The 19,149-nt window shown below is 44.5% G+C and overlaps 1 protein-coding gene and 1 pseudogene across 1 annotated transcript; both read left to right on the top strand.

Moving 5' to 3' along the window:
* Nucleotides 1–148: 148 nt before the first annotated feature.
* On the top strand, nucleotides 149–5,803 carry LOC123409646 (4-hydroxyphenylacetaldehyde oxime monooxygenase-like). Its single transcript, XM_045102502.1, has 3 exons — nucleotides 149–637; nucleotides 4,037–4,489; nucleotides 4,856–5,803. The coding sequence occupies exons 1-3, from the start codon at nucleotides 152–154 to the stop codon at nucleotides 5,480–5,482; spliced, it is 1,566 nt and encodes a 521-aa protein (XP_044958437.1). The 5' UTR covers nucleotides 149–151; the 3' UTR covers nucleotides 5,483–5,803.
* A 5,554-nt stretch (nucleotides 5,804–11,357) lies between these two features.
* On the top strand, nucleotides 11,358–16,067 carry LOC123408007 (annotated as a pseudogene).
* The last annotated feature ends 3,082 nt before the right edge of the window (nucleotides 16,068–19,149 follow it).

The following is a 19,149-nucleotide window of genomic DNA, read 5'->3' as shown; positions in this document are numbered from 1 at the left end:
TTTTTAACAAGGTTCACGCCGCAACGCGGGGCGTCGTCTAGTTTTTTTCAATTTTTGGGTACAAATCCTGGACAATGGGGCCCGTCATTGTACCTACTAGCCCTACTTAAACTCCCTAAGGCCCAGCCAAAGCAGCACCACACACAATACAATGGGGCGCACTTCTCAGCTTCTAGAGCTCCTACCCCAGCAGTGGCAGCTTCTTCTGTCGTTCATTCTCCCACTCATCGCCCTCGTCTTCCTACACCGGAGATGGAACAGACCCGGTGGCATCAGGCTGCCACCAGGGCCCTGGAAGCTGCCCCTCGTCGGCAACCTCCATCAGATCGGCCCGTTGCCCCACCGGAGCCTGACGACGCTCGCAAAGCGGCACGGGCCGGTCATGATGCTGCGCATGGGCACAGTTCCGACGGTGGTGCTGTCCTCGCCGGAGGCCGCGCGGGAGGCTCTGAAGACGCATGATGCGGACTGCTGCAGCCGGCCTCCCTCCGCCGGGCCGCGGCTGCTGTCGTACGGCTACAAGGACGTCGCCTTCTCCCCATACAGTGACTACGTCCGCGACATGCGCAAACTTTTCATCATCGAGCTGCTTAGCCGCCGCCGCGTGCAGGCCGCTTGCTACGCTCGTGATACCCAGGTAATATTTCTGAATCACCAACCAAATTTCCAGAAAATTACGGCATATGTGTTATATTTAGATCTGAACTGCATTATTAGTAGTGGTTCAAATTTGAGTAGAGTTTTCCTTACGTATACAGAAAGATGACCCAGCGGCCGGCCTAAACTTAATTAGTGCTAGAACATATACAATGGTTGATAAAATAGTTTTCTTTTAAGTATTGCATGTAATTTAGAGATAATAAAAATATATTTCTATAATGGATCATCTCTTATCTTCTCTTAAGTAAAGTTAGGCAAATCTTTTTTTGTGAGTTCTTCTTCCTCCACCTTATCATTTATTTTATGTGACCTACGTAAGATAGCTTCATTATACATGCCCTAACAAACAAACGCAATTATGATTCTTTTGTTTGCAAGTTTTCTAGGATTATATACAAACTTTCTGTTAGGATAAAACATGACTTTCTTGTTATTTTTATCTCGGTGACAAGGATGGGCCTCCAACTATTAAATTTTATACGCACATGATTGGATTGGTACGTAACTTTTAGATTAATAAAATAATAAAACAGTCATGAAGCCACTATTACGTCCAACATGAAGCATATTCTTCCCCATTAATCTAAATAAAAGTCATGTTCATTGATATCATTGATTGCGTGTTATTCATCAATCTTAAAGTCACTAATTTACCCCACCGATATGCGCTGCATTGAACACGGTGCTTATGAAAAGTCAAGGATGCTAAGGTTGCCAAGTAGGCATAATATCTAGAGTAATTTGATGAGTCCAGAAAAAAAGCGATGCTAAGGCCCTGTTTGTTTCATAAGTCTCAGGACTTTTTTTAGTCTCAACAAAAAAGTCTCTAGTCCCTATCCGTTTGTTTTTATGGATTAAACAGGGACTAAAGGTCATTAAATGACATGCAAAAAGACAATGTTAACCCTAGTAATATACTAGAAGTTATTAAATGACATGCTAAAAGTAGGGACGTTGTTGGAAAAAATCCAAAAAAGTCCCAAAAAGACCCTTCCATAGGGACTTCTTCCTTTAGTCCCCAATACCCCTTTTAGTCCCTAAAAGTCCTTCCTGTTTGTTTTACATGGGACTAAAAGGGACTTTTTTTAGTCCCTACATCAAAAAATCCCTAGAAACAAACACCCCCTAAGCACATGTACCTACGTGAAAACATTACTCCCTCTGTCACGGTTTAGAAGGCACAGTTAAACTTGCGTGCGTTTCCAAAATAGACAAGGTTTAAGGCGCGAAAGCAATTACTCTTATTTATTAGTACTAGTACTACTCATGCATGCGCCCTTCCAATTTGCTCCTCACACATTAGTACTAGTATTTTCTCAGTTGATTACGCGCATTAGCATCTACACCTGCTACATCTCACAACCAATCGGCGACTACCTTGGTTCCAGAGATTTTTCAAGCGTGCCTTCTAAACCGTGACGGAGGGAGTATTCTCAGTCTGCAACCAATTAAATGAAAAAACAAACATAGCAACAAAAAGCTAAGCACCTATGCATTAGACCACTTCCAATGCATTGTTGCTAAGATGAGGTGCTAAATACATTAAATAATTTAGCAATTAAAGTCTCTAATGCATAGTTGCTTACTCCTCATTTAGTACTCCCTCCGTTTCGGTTTATAAGTCATCTTACGAAAACTAAATAATCCCAAAACACTAAGGCACGATGCATTAACTTTCACATCGTTTCTTGTTTTTTTTACTTGAATAAAGGAATCAACCAATAAGAGACGTGGGACGTTTATGTTTTTAATGACTTAAGACTAACTAGCACGACATGCATTGGTCAATTCATTGCATGCAATGGTATTAATTAACAACTTAACATTAATTTCCCTTGTTTTCCTCTCCGTCTTGGTTGCGGTGCACAACCTAAGATGACTTATAAACCGAGACGGAGGGAGTAGTAATAGTTTAGCAATTAAAGTCTCTAGTAGTAATAGTTTAGCAATTAAAGTCTCTAATACATGCATTTCCAAAATACTCCTCATTTAGGAGTAAAAGAGTACTGCTTAGTTAATTATGAGTACTACTAGGCTGCATGCACTCCTCATTTAGTAATTGTGAGAGTTACTGTACATTCTAAACCGTGACGGAGGGAGTAGCTATGATACTCCCATTACAACCAGCCTAATGTCATCGGTTGCTAGTACAAGGCAAACCTCATCCATTTTACCTCGATTCGTGTTATTGGCCTTCTATAACTGTTAATCCCTGCGCCCATCTCGCCCAATCTCTACGCGCCTAAATCAATGTTTTAAATAGCAGGCTACGGCAAATAATGGCAAGCCTCTAAATCAGCTATAGCGGGCTATAGCGACATATTTGTACATGATACCATTTAGCGGCACCCTGCTGAAAAGGCTATAGCGGAGCTATAGCGGGCTATTTAAAACTATGGCCTAAATACCAGTGCCTGTTCTTAGATGCCCTATGCACGTAGACGGAGGGCGTATGTATTTGACTCTAACAAGAATCCCGTAATCCTACACAACGAAAAAGGGAATAAAGGAAAACCAATTTAAAAATGAAGAAAATAATAGTAGAAGGTAACTTTTTATCTACCGTAGGGAATGGCTGTGATCTCTGTTTTGGCTACCGAATCCCAAGAAAATACCGAAGGTGGGCGAGAAACGCAGTTACCGTAAAATTTCGAGGAAATACCGCTCGAATTTTTTAAACTAAATTTGAATTCAAACTTTTTTGGGTTAGGAATATATTAGTGCGGAGCTCAAGTAGTACAAAAACAAGATGTTGGCGCAGTGGCTGCTTCTGCACCTCCTTCCACAACCTGTATGAGGTCGTAGGTTCGATTCTCCTAGTCTGTTTTTAAATTTTTATTGAAGAGTTAGTTAAGCAAAAAAGAATAAACAAGCGAGAGATTTTGAACTTGCAACCTACGGGCTGCGCAAGATCATACTTACCAGCAGAGCACCGCCACTTATATGCTTTAGTTGATTTTCTACCATTCTTAACCATACTCTCCTCATTCAAATTCAAAATTTTCAAAAATTTCAATTTTTTTTGCTCGGTAGGCAGCTTTCTTGTGGGGTAGCGAGAAACGCGAATACCGGGCGGTATCCGAATTTACCGCCCGGTAACCAAAACGCTGGCTGTGATTGCTCTGTCCATAGAGTAACAACATCTGAAGAATTTTGTCTGTATATATTTGTGCAACTCAATGAATGAGAAGTCCCCAACAACCAAGGGATGCATATTCATAAGTCTGTATTCACAATATCTTATCTTTTGTAGCATAGATTATGAGACTTTCTACATATAGAACTGAACCAGTGAAAAATGTTTCATATCTTTTTTTCCATAAACCTAGCTTGATAGATGACATTGAGTTTCTGGATTATACTTGTCCATGATTAGATGGGAAATCTTGTGAAGAACCTCACCAATAATGGTGGAAAGCCCGTGGCGGTTGCCGACCATATATTTGCCACGCTGGACGGGATCATCGGCTCTTTCGCCTTTGGGGAAAACTACGCGGCGGAGCAGTTCAAGGGGCAGTTTGTCCCCGTGCTGAATGAGACCATGGACCTGCTGAGCGGCTTCTCTGCCGAGGACTTCTTCCCCAACAGCGTTGGTCGCTTCCTCGACAAAGTTACCGGCATCAAGTTTCGCCGAGAGAGGATCTTCAAAAAGCTTGATGCATTCTTTGAACAAGTCATCGACCAGTGCGTCGACGACTATCCCAGACGCGGAAGGCAGCCCGGTGAGAAGTCTGCGTCTGTACTCGTGCAAGAGCTTGTGGACCTTTGGAAAAATTCTGCTGGAGGCACCAACAGCTTCACAAGGGAACATGCCAAGGCCATCCTCATGGTAATTAATTAACCTCATCAATCATCATTACATATACTTGAATGGAATGTACCAAAATGTTTGTTAAATATATACTCCCTCTGCTGCCCTTATACAAGGTCGCTATGAAAAAAAAATTGCATCTATATATGGTCATCAAAAGTAATTGAAGCAAAAACTAATGATGTTTTCTCCTATTACCAACTTCTCTATTTTCTTCATTCCTTTCTTGTATGCGGCATCATAATGATTTTGGTTAACAAAAAAAGTTGGCTTGCAAAAAAATCATTACATTTTATATTTTTACATGTATTTTGAGTTTGTGGTTTTGTATAAGGGAATGAAGGAAATAGTTAGTTCATCACTTGCAAACTGGTAATGTTTCAGAACACTTTCATCGGTGGCAATCACACTAGCTCAGTGACTATAAACTGGGCAATGGCCGAGCTAATTCGGCAGCCAAGGTTGCTCGGCAAGGTACAAGACGAAATTAGGGCCGTTGGAGGAAAGACAGAGCTCCTGCAGCACGACGACATGCCCAAGCTGAAGTACCTGAAGATGGTGGTGAAGGAGACCCTGCGGCTGCATCCCCCGGCGACGTTGCTCGTCCCGAGGGAGACCACACGGCAGATTCAGGTCGCAGGATACGACATCCCAGCAAAGACAAAGATCATCGTGAACGCATGGGCTATCTGTAGGGACCCCATCGCGTGGAATGATGATCCGGAGGAATTTCGTCCGGAAAGGTTTGAGGACAAGGATGTTGACTTCAATGGCGCACATTTCGAGCTTCTGCCGTTTGGTTCGGGACGACGGATCTGCCCGGGATTGGCCATGGGCGTGGCAAACATCGAGTTCATCTTGGCCAACATGCTCTACTGCTTCAACTGGGAGCTCCCTGATGGAGTGAGGAGTGAGGATGTCAACATGGAGGAGGCAGGGGCGCTGACTTTTCGAAAGAAGACGCCGCTCATTCTGGTACCGACAAGGTATTCAGTATGTGTCCTTGATTGAAATGGTTTAACTGGCAGAACGATCAACTTATCTGCGTTGCATTCGCTGTCCAGTTTTGTGTTTCCTTTTACCTTTGCCTTCTACCTACAATAAGGGCACTCCACGTCTGACTTGTTACTTTTCTTGGTTGATTGATCTGCTCGTATGACCTAATTTTATGGAGAAGGGTGAGAAGTTAAACCCCTGTTAATGATACTAAATCTGGACCGAGCTTAGCCCCTGTATCAACGAGTTCGACATTGATTTATCATCCTACGGAACATTGTTATCTTGACCTGTTGGCCAAGGGGGAACGTTTACTTTATGTTTTTTATTTGATCCTGCTTCCAGTGCCGAATTCAGATTGCTAGCAATTTTTTTGTTTTCTCAAAACAAAAACAGACTGCTAGCAGTTAGTAGTGGCACTGCCCATATGTTGCAAGGTTGTGCCTCATGGCCTATAATTGCCTCCCTCTGTTGCTCTAACTAAACTAGCTACCTCTACAGATTTATGGTCCCTGCCTGCATTTAGGTTTGGTACTAGTGTTAGCTAAGGTGGCATTGTTTGTCCCTGGCTGCCACACCTTTGGAATCCAACTGCTCCTCCCAGCTTAGATGTAACAGACTTTTGACAGAGGAAGAATGGCAATAACTGGAGCAGAAAAAGTCCAGGCAAACGAGAGGGTGCTCAGTTTCAGTTGGCAATTCAACCGATTTGATATGCGCTTTTGTAGAGTTTGTCATCATTTTTTTTGAAAGATCCAGCATCGCTGGCGTTCATTGATAATAGTAGGAAACAACGGAAAACAACAAGATGATGAAGGACCTAGGACCAAAGATCCGAAGATCAAAGGAAAGAAAAAAGCAGCCCTAATAGCTGCACCCCGACACTCCACACAAACCAAACTAGGCAGCGCAGCTCCGGCTCAAACGGTGAGCTACGGTGGAACAAGGCGATGTTGGTGTCCCGACGTGTCACCGAACGAACCGCCTGTCACGCGTCATCGTATACCACCGGCCCCCCACTGTGGCTTCAACTTGACAGCAACAGACAATCGAGGCACACGCAGGACATGTCGGAGAAAAAGAGCCGGCTACCAGGACCAAGGCCACGCCTCCGATATTCCTCAACATCGTCATCATTAGCACATCAACCACCGTGCACGTCCAGTCATAGTAAGCACTAAAGGGATCAAAGCCTTCAAGGCGGTGCCCTAAAGAAGGGAACGACGTTGAAGACGACACCACCGCCCGACCCTTCAACACGATCTGGGCTTTTACCCGAAGAACTTGATCCAGAAGAAATGGTTGTAATGTTCCCAACGACGCCTTCAAGGAGGATAGCCATGCCCGTACGCGCCGTCGCCGTCAGCCGATCACCATCGGCCAGGCTTTCACACGAGCAGCCACTCACGTGCAGCAGGTTGAGGACAACCCGTACCTCCATTGGACCGTGCACCCCCCACAAAGCAAGCACGCCACCGCTGTGCTAGGCCAACAACAAGTTAGCCTGGGAATTCGGGTATTTCGGTTCATGTAGTTCGGTTTATGGGTAATTCGGGTATTCGAAAATGGGAACCAAAATTATTTCTGTCAAAAAAATACCCGAACCCAAATTACCCAAAATTTTGGTTCGGGTAATTCGGGTACCCAAAATATTCGGAGAATACATCAACTTTTGATATGAATAACTCGGATATTATGGGTATTTTTGATAATATGGGTATATTAGTTAGTATGGGTAACAAGTTAGTGTAATAATAGAATGAAAATTTTGGACAGTATGAATAATGTGGATAGTATAGGTATTTCGGGTTTTTCACACTAGAACCCGAACCTTAACCTGAAAATTGAATAGTCAAGAAATGAGAACCGAACCCTTACCCGATACCCGAATTACCGGACAATTCGGGTAATTCGGTTCTGTTCGGGTTCGGGTAACGGGTTCGGGTACCCAAACGCCCAGGGTGACCAGCAAGCCTTCCAACGACAGGCCTACAGAGACCAGATCGGATCCTGCACCCCGCATCCAGCCGTTGTCGGAGCCTCCCAGCAAACTCGATGCGCTCCCAAAACCTTGCATCCACGTCCCCCACTTGACGGAGGATGCAACCTCGGCGGCGCCATTCGTCTCCCATCAGAAGGATGTGACCAAGCACGACGCCATTTGTCTCCTCGAGGATGCAACGCCCGCGGTCCATTCATCTCCCGACGAAGGATGCAACCACCGCACCGACGTCATTCGTCTCCCTCCAGCCATCGCCATCACGACCTCCACACCCGCAGCAGCGTCATGCCTCCCGAACCACCATCAGACCGGGTCCTTCCACCAGATGCAGCACAAGACCGGCCGTCCACTCGCAGGGCTACTGGTCCAAGCCACCGGCCAGTCCGTCGGAGTCATCAGGCCGCCACCCAGCAGATCCGCACTGGGGACAACGTCAGTGCGCCTCCGCAACCGGTAGGCCACAGATCCAGGGGAGCGATGCCTGAGCACCATGCACCTTCGCCTTCCTGGATCTGGCAACCGTCCCTGCCCCGCACGTAGCAGCACAACTACACCGAGACTCCTCCTGCGCCTGGCGGACCAAGCACGCGCACGCACGCATGCGCTCACCTGGCTGGCCTCTGCTCGCCGATCCAGCCGCGCAGTCTATCTGCCACAGACGCAGCAACGACTCCCGGACCCGCGGATCCATCACCCAACTCGCGCCTCGGGCGTGCACGCGCGTCACCGCGCTTGACTGGCGCGCCGGCCAGCGCGAGCCAGCTACCGGCCGCCCCTCACGGCTGCCCGCGTCACCACCTGGCGAGACTACCCCCGCCCAGCAAGCCGAACAAGCGGGGAAGGGAGGGCCTGCCGCCGCCGACACCAAACAGGCTTTTCCCCGTGGAGCTTGCCGGCTGCGGCAAGGGAGGAGGGGCGGAGGAGGAAGGTGGGCTGGCGGCGGCCTAGGGTGTGCGCACGAATCGCCCGCTGGGGAGGGGGGGGGGGGGGGTTGACGCTGGGCCTTTGCTTTTGGGATCGGAGGAAGAAATGTTGCTATGTGAGTTTTAACTATGCATGTGTATCAAGCTTCTCCTGTCATCATTATTGGCTGCATAATAAGAACCCCGATGAGTTCATGACCTGATAATGTGCCTGTACGAGTACAGAGGCAAAGGATTTGGCACCATCTGTCGAAGCTTCATGTTGATGGTGTCACCCTCGACTCCGTGTGCGGTAGATTTGCGGCTTAAATTGTTCCCGCACAATACCAGTACCATCACCCTCCTCAGTGGCGGAGCCAGGAATGAAGCAAATCCTGGGTCCAATTTTTTCTAGATAACATGGAAAAACATTGGCACTTAAAGCTATATCGCATACCATTTAAAAAAAATACCTGATGTGGAAGCATACAAAATAAAGTTCAATTTCTCAATAAATCTACAAATAAAACCTGATGTTAAATGATCTAAGAAAATAGATAAAACATGTCAAAAAATAGTGATATAGAAATAAAAAATACCAAATATGTTGATTACTTCATCGGTGCCTCCCATAACTTGATCAACGGTAGAAGAATCAACACCTTCAAGGCATTAAACATATATAATTTCATAAAAAACATAAACATCAAGTGAAACAATTATCATTGATACAAATCTAAAAACTTACCACTTCGATGAGGTAAACGCCGTTTGCAAGACATATAAAAATGTAAAAATTAAACCAATCATTTCTATTGTTGTTTCAATTTGTTGTATTGATTCAGTCACCTCAGCCGTTTGATTCCCTCCATTTGAAATGATTGGTATATACACCCCTGTTGCGGACACAGGTGAAAAATAATATTTTCATCTTCTTTTTCTACAGTATGAATGAAATTGGCAATTACATCGATTTGAGTTCAATAACAACCTAGATATATGACTGGGAGACACACGCACACACAGTTTTAGTTAAAGTTTAGTTTGGAGTAGTTTACACACTGGTACACAGTAACCCGGAGGTCACATTGACATTGACATTGTACAACATGATACAAATGCAACGCATCAGGGAAAACCGGAAAAACAACAAAGGAAAATACCAACTTGTAGCAGTCAAACAGCCAGCTGGGGATGGCGCGCTGCCCGGATAAACGACGCACACGACGGCGGTAGCCTGGAGCGACGGGAAAGTGGGAGGGCGGAGGTAGTCGGGGACGGTGCCACGGCGGCAAAAGGCGGCCAGTAGAGGCGGCGGCCAGAATTCTTAGATCGAGCACGTTAGATCGTCCGCGGCGGCACGAACGCTGACTTCTCCTGTCCCTAAGTACAAGTTAGATCGAGCGTCGTGGGGAGGTCCTGGTGCGTGCATGCGTGTGTTTCAGGTGATCCAGCCCATCAGGCTTTGGACCTTCTTTTTTTGACAGCGCTACACCCCGGGCCTGAAGAAAAAAACTATATTTTCCACGCCCCGGGCCTGGGCCCTGGGTGCCCGGGGCCCAGCTCCGCCCTGACCCTCCTGCAATGCCTGACCGGCAACGTGCTCAACGTAAATCAGCCCTAGTGGCTGGTCTGCTTATTTAATCTCCTTCTATTTATTAATAATTAATAATAATATATGATTGATGATCGGCATATACATAGCACACATATAATTAATTAATTTATAGATGCATTCATGTCATTCTGTAAAAATAAGGAAAATCTTGAAACTCTTCCCTGTTATTCCTCTCATTTATCTACTGTGGTGAAATACATTCAGTGGCAACACTTTCAAGAGAGAGCAAAAACTCATATTATAGTAATTATTAATGATCCTTGACCCTCAACGATGAATGAAATTCGTTATCTTGAGTTGCTTATTTTGTAAGCTTGACATGTTAGCGAAAAAGGGTTTCCCTCCGCTTTATATACAAAGCAACCAACACCGTACAGAAATCATTGCTGGGGTGAACAACACATCAAGCCCAAAAAAACGAAAAAGAAAAAAATGCCAACAACGTTAGCTCGACAAAGAACGGATGATCCGCCACCGTTGCGCCTTTCGGAGACAAACCACCACAAGCCGAGGCTCCGATCCGCCGCGTGCCAAGCAGCACCTCCAAGAAGAGATGCGACGTTGACAACGCTGTTGTCCGGACGAATCCTAGGGTTTCCCCCGGCACGTGGAAGGAGGTAGGGGATGGCTACCACCTACACCCTCCAGGAAGGAATGGTGGCACCCGCCGGTGTCACCGCATCGGAGCCGGATGAACCGGCAAGGATTTCTCCCGCATTCCAGACCCCACCGCCCAACCGGAGCCGACCAACCAAACCACCGTCTAACCCCATGCGCCAACCCGGTTACGCCACCATCCATGCAGTCTCATTGCGAACACAACATGAGGCCAAGGAAACCGCAGAGCTGCTCCAAACGATGGAGCAACAACACCGAAACCGAGCGCCAGGAGATCCACCACCACCGCAGACATGCGGGACACCCACGCCTCCACCACCACCACTTACCGGACACGGTAGCAGGGCATATCAGGCAACCCCTGGCCTAGCCGAGCCTGAAACGGGCCTGCTAAGCTCTACCGGACATGCTGCAACAGGCTGGCAACGACGCCGCCAGCACCCAGCTGCTCGTCGCCGCTCCCCCGATTCCCGGAAGTTCCGCCGTAGACCCGCTCCGCTGGAGACCTGTAAGCTTGACACGTTAACCATTCTTGCTAGGCTGGCAGCACCAATGATCATAAATAAATAATGGCAAGGAACACAAGTTGTATATTTGACAATAATTTCAGTCGGTGAGTGGTGAGTGGTGACAGTTATATTATGATAACAAGATGGTGACATTTTATATTAAAGATGCTATATGCTGCATTGTTTGAGTTGCTACTTGTGTTGTTCTCCGTAGTTTAGAGATTAACAAATCTCTATGGTTGGTAAGAGCAATTATTGGGTTGGTAAGATAAGCGAGAGTGATGCTAACCAACAAGAAGGTGTCTATGCAAGTCTAAATGGCATGAGGATTGCCAGAGCTTCATCGGGTTCTTGTTGACTTCAACAATGAGACTAGCATTCCCCAAATCTGGCTGGATCTACATCGACTACAACCCAGGTGTGTTACCCTTAAGTTGGTTTTATCCCTAGTTCTCCTGTAAATATCCCAAGTTGTACTACTAGAATTTCACCCTAACCAGGTTGATGCAAGAATAAATAGTTTTGCTTGTCGTTATTGGCCAGTAGGTTGTTGTTCTTTGGTTCTGTTAAAAAAGAGGGAACAACAAGGACATCTCAAGTTGAAGTTTAAATCAAGCTACTTCTCATCAGCAACAAGCTAGTACACTCTGGAGTAATACCCGTGGCTCCATGAGGATTAAGGATCTCAAGGATTAAGCCAAGCTATGAAGTCTCTTCTTGTAAGATAGCTATGATGGTTTCAGACTCAAAAATGCACATGGTGGTTACCAAAATCAACCAGGTCTAAGTTATTGCATGGTAGGTGCATGGCCTTCCCTAGTTTTCTGGTTATCTTACGTTGTGTTCGGAACAATCTCCTTCAATTCAAACAAAAACCACACTTATTATTTCTTGCAGCTTAATTACCAACTCTAGTTATTTGTTTCTCTGAGATGTTATTAGATAGCCAGTGAGGAAAATAGGGAACTAACTTACCCGGAATGATCATACTAGCCAACTTTCTGAATGTAGATTATTTACTGACTTACAGTCGACCTAGCAGGTACATCAGATTGGTTCCCTGTTTGTTTTACTTGGTTCAAATTTCAAACTCTGGGGCATTTAAGTGAGATATCCCTATACAAGAGCCGAGCATGCACGTATCACTTATTAAGTTTGCCAGTTAACTTTTGTTCTTGCAAGTTAATAATTAAGTTTGCTGCAGTTGACAGTAGGACAATCCCAAGTGTTTTCAAATTCTCATGGATCTGCCGGCCCTAATGTCGGTTTTGTTTAATTATGTGGGTTAGAATTAGATAGGTTAACATTATGAAATAAGAGTTTAGCATGATTACTTTGAAATATTCTGCGTGTTACACTTTTCCATTGTGGCCGGGTTTTTTTTGAAGTGTTTGCTCTAAGCTGGAGGCATTGAATTTTATTAATACATTACTTCTTCATTTTACAGTGGCCATTCAAATGGTATTCTGAGAGAATATACAACCACTCCATCCCCAAGGACATTTGTAGTTCTCTGAAAGTAATGACGGACATTGTTATTCTTCTAGCCATTAAAAAGATAGGAATTGCCTTGTTAAATGGAGCGGCTGACGAGGCTAGTGCATAGTTTGCAAAGTACGGGACACAACTAATAGAGCTACAAGGAAGCATGGGCCGTGTTACCAGGGAGATTCACATAATGCATGGTGTTCTCTGTCAGATGGACATTAGAAACCACAACAATCAAGTTTATGAGGGTTGGTTGGAGGAGGTACGAAAAGTAGCACATGTGATGGAGGACATGGTGGATGAGTACTTGTTTCTAGCTGGTTGGGAACAAGATATAGGGTGTTGCTTTTACCTGAAGAAAGGGTTCAGAAAACCAAGATCTCTGCTTTCTTTGAACCGGCTAGCTTCCAAGGTGCAAATAGAGAAATACCTTGCACACTGTTGGGGAACGTAGCATGGGAAACAAAAAATTTCCTACGCGCACGAAGACCTATCATGGTGATGTCCATCTACGAGAGGGGATTTCCGATCTACGTACCCTTGTAGATCGCATAGCAGAAGCGTTAAGAAACGCGGTTGATGTAGTGGAACGTCCTCACGTCCCTCGATCCGCCCCGCGAACCGTCTCACGAATCGTCCCGCGATCCGTCCCACGATCCGCTCCGATCTAGTGCCGAACGGACTGCACCTCCGCGTTCAGCACACGTACAGCTCGACGATGATCTCGGCCTTCTTGATCCAGCAAGAGAGACAGAGAGGTAGATGCGTTCTCCGGCAGCGTGACGGTGCTCCGGAGGTTGGTGGTGATCTAATCTCAGCAGGGCTTCGCCCGAGCTCCGCAGAAACGCGATCTAGAGGTAAAACCGTGGAGGTATGTGGTCGGGCTGCCGTGGCAAAGTCGTCTCAAATCAGCCCTAATAGCTCCATATATATAGGAGGAGGGGAGGGAAGGCTTGCCTTGAGGCTCAAGAAGCCCCAAGGGCTGCGCCACCAAGGGAGGAGGAGTCTTCCTCCAATCCTAGTCCAACTAGGATTGGAAGGTGGAGTCCTTCTCTTCTTTCCCACCTCCCTTTTTTTTCTCTTTGATTTTCTATCTATGGCGCATAGGGCCTTCTTGGGCTGTCCCACCAGCCCACCAAGGGCTGGTGCGCCACCCCCAAGGCCTATGGGCTTCCCCGGGGTGGGCTGCCCCCCCCCCCCCCCCCCGGTGAACACCCGGAACCCATTCGTCATTCCCGGTACATTCCCGGTAACTCCGAAAACCTTCCGGTAATCAAATGAGGTCATCCTATATATCAATCTTCGTTTCCGGACCATTCCGGAAACCCTCGTGACGTCCATGATCTCATCCGGGACTCCGAACAACATTAGGTAACCAACCATATAACTCAAATACGCATAAAACAACGTCGAACCTTAAGTGTGTAGACCCTGCGGGTTCGAGAACTATGTAGACATGACCCGAGTGACTCCTCGGTCAATATCCAATAGCGGGACCTGGATGCCCATATTGGATCCTACATATTCTACAAAGATCTTATCGTTTGAACCTCAGTGCCAGGGATTCATATAATCCCGTATGTCATTCCCTTTGTCCTTCGGTATGTTACTTGCCCGAGATTCGATCGTCAGTATCCGTATACCTATTTCAATCTCGTTTACCGGCAAGTCTCTTTACTCGTTCCGTAATACAAGATCCCGCAACTTACACTAAGTCACATTGCTTGCAAGGCTTGTGTGTGATGTTGTATTACTGAGTGGGCCCCGAGATACCTCTCCGTCACACGGAGTGACAAAACCCAGTCTCGATCCATACTAACTCAACGAACACCTTCGGAGATACCTGTAGAGCATCTTTATAGTCACCCAGTTACGTTGCGACGTTTGATACACACAAAGCATTCCTCCGGTGTCAGTGAGTTATATGATCTCATGGTCCTAGGAACAAATACTTGACACGCAGAAAACAGTAGCAACAAAATGACACGATCAACATACTACGTCTATTAGTTTGGGTCTAGTCCATCACATGATTCTCCTAATGATGTGATCCCGTTATCAAGTGACAACACTTGCCTATGGTCAGGAAACCTTGACCATCTTTGATCAACGAGCTAGTCAATTAGAGGCTTACTAGGGACAGTGTTTTGTCTATGTATCCACACATGCACTGTGTTTCCAATCAATACAATTATAGCATGGATAATAAACGATTATCAGGAACTAAGAAATATAATAATAACTAATTTATTATTGCCTCTAGGGCATATTTCCAACACACACCTGTCAGAGACAAAGAGGGTTACCAACAATGGGGATGCTAACAACTTGAATTAAATTGTCACGAGGGCCCAAGATCAAGCAATCATTGCACGCTCCCTTGATAATGAAGATCTGGGGGGCGGGTGAAAACAAAGAAAAACTTGAGCAGTGGTTGGCAGGTGATGATTCGGAACACTCTGTGATAGCGCTGCTTGGAATGGGAGGACTTGGTAAAACAACTTTAGCTGCAAATATCTACAAGAAGGAGAGATACAAATTCCAGTGGCATGCCTGGGTCTCTATCTCTCAAAGTTATTCAAGAGAAAATATCTTGAGGAATATAAGCAAGGAACTTTTTAAAGATAATGTCAGCATTCTATCTAAAACTGTAGATATGGACATCACATCCCTTGAAGAGACACTCAAGAGGTTATTGGAGCAACAAAAGTATATGATCATTTTAGATGATGTTTGGACGCCCGAAACATTTGATGATTTGTCTAGGACGCTTATACATAATGGTAAGAGCAGTAGATTGATAATCATAACAAGGAGAGGCGATATTGCTTCATTGGCCTCTCAAGGACATGTCTGAACACTTGAAGCTTTAACGGAAAAGAAGTCATATGATCACTTTTGTAAGAAAGCCTTTCCAAGAGATACAAATCATGCATGTCCTGCAGACTTGAAGCCTTTGTCTGAGGAAATAGCTAAAAGGTGCAAAGGCTTGCCTCTTGCTATTGTGTTAGTTGGAAGCCTCTTGCGTGTGCGTGAGCAAACCATGGGAGAATGGAGAAGAATATATAACGAACTAAGCTGGGAGATAAATAATAATTCAAGACTCGATCACATACGGAATGTTTTGTATCTGACCTTCATCTACCTTCCAACGCACTTGAAAAGTTGTTTCCTGTACTGCAGTTTATTTCCGGAAGACTATCCTTTCAAAAGAGAACAACTTGTACGGTTATGGACATCACAGGGTTTCAACGAGGAGAAGGGTGAGAGCACATTAGAAGAAGTGGCAGAAGGCTATCTGAAGGACTTGATTGACAGAAACATGTTGCCGCTTGTTGAGAGGAACACATTTGGTAGGATGAAGAGATTCAGAATGCACGACATCTTACGTGATTTGGCAGTTGATTTGTGTGAGAAGAACAGTTTTGGTGTTACAGATGAGGATAAATGTGGGGGCACTTGACGATTGGTACTCCACAAACAAAAGCAGGAAAAACACCAGTCAATTCCTGCTATAGGCCAACTTCGCACAGTTATTACACTGGACAATATAGCATGTCATCATCTACTATACCTCTGCTATTCACAAAATCAAGATATATGACAGTGCTAGAATTAAGTTGTCTGCCCATTGAGAAGATTCCGGATGCTACTGGGGATCTTTTTAATCTGCGCCATTTGATTTTCTGTCACTCAAAAGTGAAGATGCTCCCGAACTCTATTGAAAGGCTTTCAAATTTGTTGACATTGGACCTTTTTGGGTGTGACATACATGAGTTGCCTGGAGGTATTGTGAAATTGAAAAGGCTGAGGCACTTATTTGCTGAGAAAATATTTGATCTGGCTTGGAGAGAGTTCCAATGTCGTAGTGGTATGCGTATCCCCATTGGTCTTGGGAATCTAACAAATTTGCAAATGCTACAAGCATTGGAAGCACAGGACAAGTGTCTTATACAACTAGGGGAGCTCACACAAGTGAGAAGTTTGAGGTTATGGAATGTGAAGGGAATCTACTGTAGATGCATCAATGAGTCCCTTGTTTAGATGCGACATTTGTCCAATTTGTATGTGAGTGCAAATGATGAGAACGAGGTTGCCTTGTTGAATGTTCTCCGGCCAAGCCTGCAAAAGCTAAAATTGAGAGGACGACTAACAGAAGGGGTGTTGGAGGAGTCTCCTCTCGTCCAAGTTGTTGGGGGACATAACTTGTGTGAATTGTCTTTATCTTGGTCACAGTTGACAAAAGACCCCCTCCATCCCTTTCTCGGCTCTTAAATTTGACGCACCTACGTCTCACCAGAGCATACAATGGAGAGCAGATGGCATTTCTCCTCGGGTGGTTTACGAAACTAAAGATTCTGGAACTAATAGACCTGCCTAATATGAATCAGCTAGAGATACAACATGGTACCATGGTGATCCTAGAAAGATTATACTTAGTCAATCTCAGGAGCATGACGGAGGTCCCATCTGTCATTGAGTTCCTCATGCCTCTCCAACGTCTATCTTTCCAAGAAATCACCAACGACTTCTTCGAGCTGCCTTGCCATTCTGCAATTCGAGGGGAGCGGTGGCTGCATACTTTCCGAGAATGACCTGTACACATGCCAGGAATAGTGTATGTACGTAACCTAGCCACTAACCTACCAAAAAGGACCACTATTTTCTTCCTCCTCGTTTCTAATGTTACTACTTTAATATGTTCTCATGTGTTGTCGTTTATTGATGTAGGTTGTGTAGGTCACCGACCGGAAGGAAGATGCATCTTGATCCTTGTGGAGTGACTCATGCTTTATTCGATTCAATGAGCTAAGGCATCAATGTATCTCAATATGCAAAACCACCATGTTCCTGCTGCAGATGATGTACTGCAATACCGTCTATGTCTCCTATGCTTTTACAAACGTACCGCTACTCCTGTTCGTCTGCTTGTGAAGTATGATATTATTCACGCTAGTTTTCAGGTGATTTGTGTCACTTATTTGATGTTATGATATTCTTAAGTGTTTGTTGTGACCCTATTTCAGTTGTTCTTATTAAATAAAAATACTTGATTTGTGATTTATAACGCTCAGGTATCCACTTTCATCGCCATATATGATTATGGCCTTTAGTTATTGCTGTTGTAACTTGTAACATACCTATAGCTATGTTTTATCAACGTACATGTGTGGATGCGTCTGTCTGCTCTTAGTGCGAAAACATGTGAGATGCTCATGATCAATTTCTTGTTCAAGACGTCATGATGAATTCCTTGCTCAAGACGTCACGATGAATTTCTTGCCCAAGAACTAGTGGCAGTTTCGTCTCCACCTTAATAGAGCAAGCTTTGGCAAATTCTCTTCAATCAGGACAACATATCTGATCTTCTTCCTTTTCGATTGTAACATTCAAATAGAATCCATGTTTCGTCTGCAAGAAGGCAGTGGTGATGGTGTCCTTCTCCATGGTGACACCCAGCTTCTTTCGGAAATTAGCCCTTGCAAAGTGGGGGATGAGAAAAAAAATACGGTTATTAAGCAAAAAAAAATCAACAAACATGCTAACAAAGGAAAAATTTGCAATAATTCGTCAAACAAACCGTCATCCAGTTGAAAACCTCCGGAAGCGTAAGGTAGAAGCAAATATAATCCACTCCAACATCGGCACACAAACCACTGGTGTCAAAACAGTGGGGGCACTCCATTTGTTGTGTTGATATTGAAAACCTTTAGGTGTTACCAAAATTACAATATAGAAGTATAAAATAAGTAACTAAAAGGTAAATTTCACAAAAAATATTGGCATGACATTTGCTAAAGATAGGACATTTGAGTACTAGAAATTTGATGAATTGTAAATGAGTCAACGTTTCATCAAAACGATGGCACTTTTGAATCCCTGCAAAACCAGACAAATGCCCCATCCTGGCTTAGTGGCCGGTACATAAAGCCGTGTAATTTCCCTTGGCTAGATGGTCGAAACCATTTATTTTATATTTTTAGTATCAATATTTTGCAATATATAATCAGAAGTGTAAGAAATATATATTAACAATTAAATGAACAAGATAAGTACATGGCTGTCACTTATTTGTAGAAATAATTTTTAATCTTTTAATGTAGTGATATATGTGAGTTGGTGAAAGAAGTATTACCCAGCCGATTTTAGAGTCCGTTGTTGATTATGCATTTCCATGGTACCTGATTCCTCGAAGCTGAATGTACGGTATAACTCATGGTCAATTCAAGAAACGTGTTATGTTTTTAAAATTGCTACTCCCTCCGTTCCTAAATATAAGTCTTTTAAACGATTTCACTAAGGGACTACATACAGAGCAAAATGAATGAATCTACATTCTAAAGTATGTCTATATACATCCGTATGTAGTTCTCTAGTGAAATCTCTAAAAAGACTTATATTATGGAATGGAGGGAATAGTTCTTAGAATTTTGTGGTGCAAAGGTGTAGTGGAGTTCAGTGCATGTTTTTATGATTGCTAAACTTTACTTCTTGTGCATGTCCTTCTGTTTGCAATCGATACGCAAGAGGTTGTTGGTTTTGCC

The sequence above is a fragment of the Hordeum vulgare genome, chromosome 7H (genome assembly GCF_904849725.1).
Source record: "Hordeum vulgare subsp. vulgare chromosome 7H, MorexV3_pseudomolecules_assembly, whole genome shotgun sequence".
Lineage (NCBI taxonomy): Eukaryota > Viridiplantae > Streptophyta > Magnoliopsida > Poales > Poaceae > Hordeum > Hordeum vulgare.
This window is presented reverse-complemented; position numbering and strand designations above follow the sequence as displayed.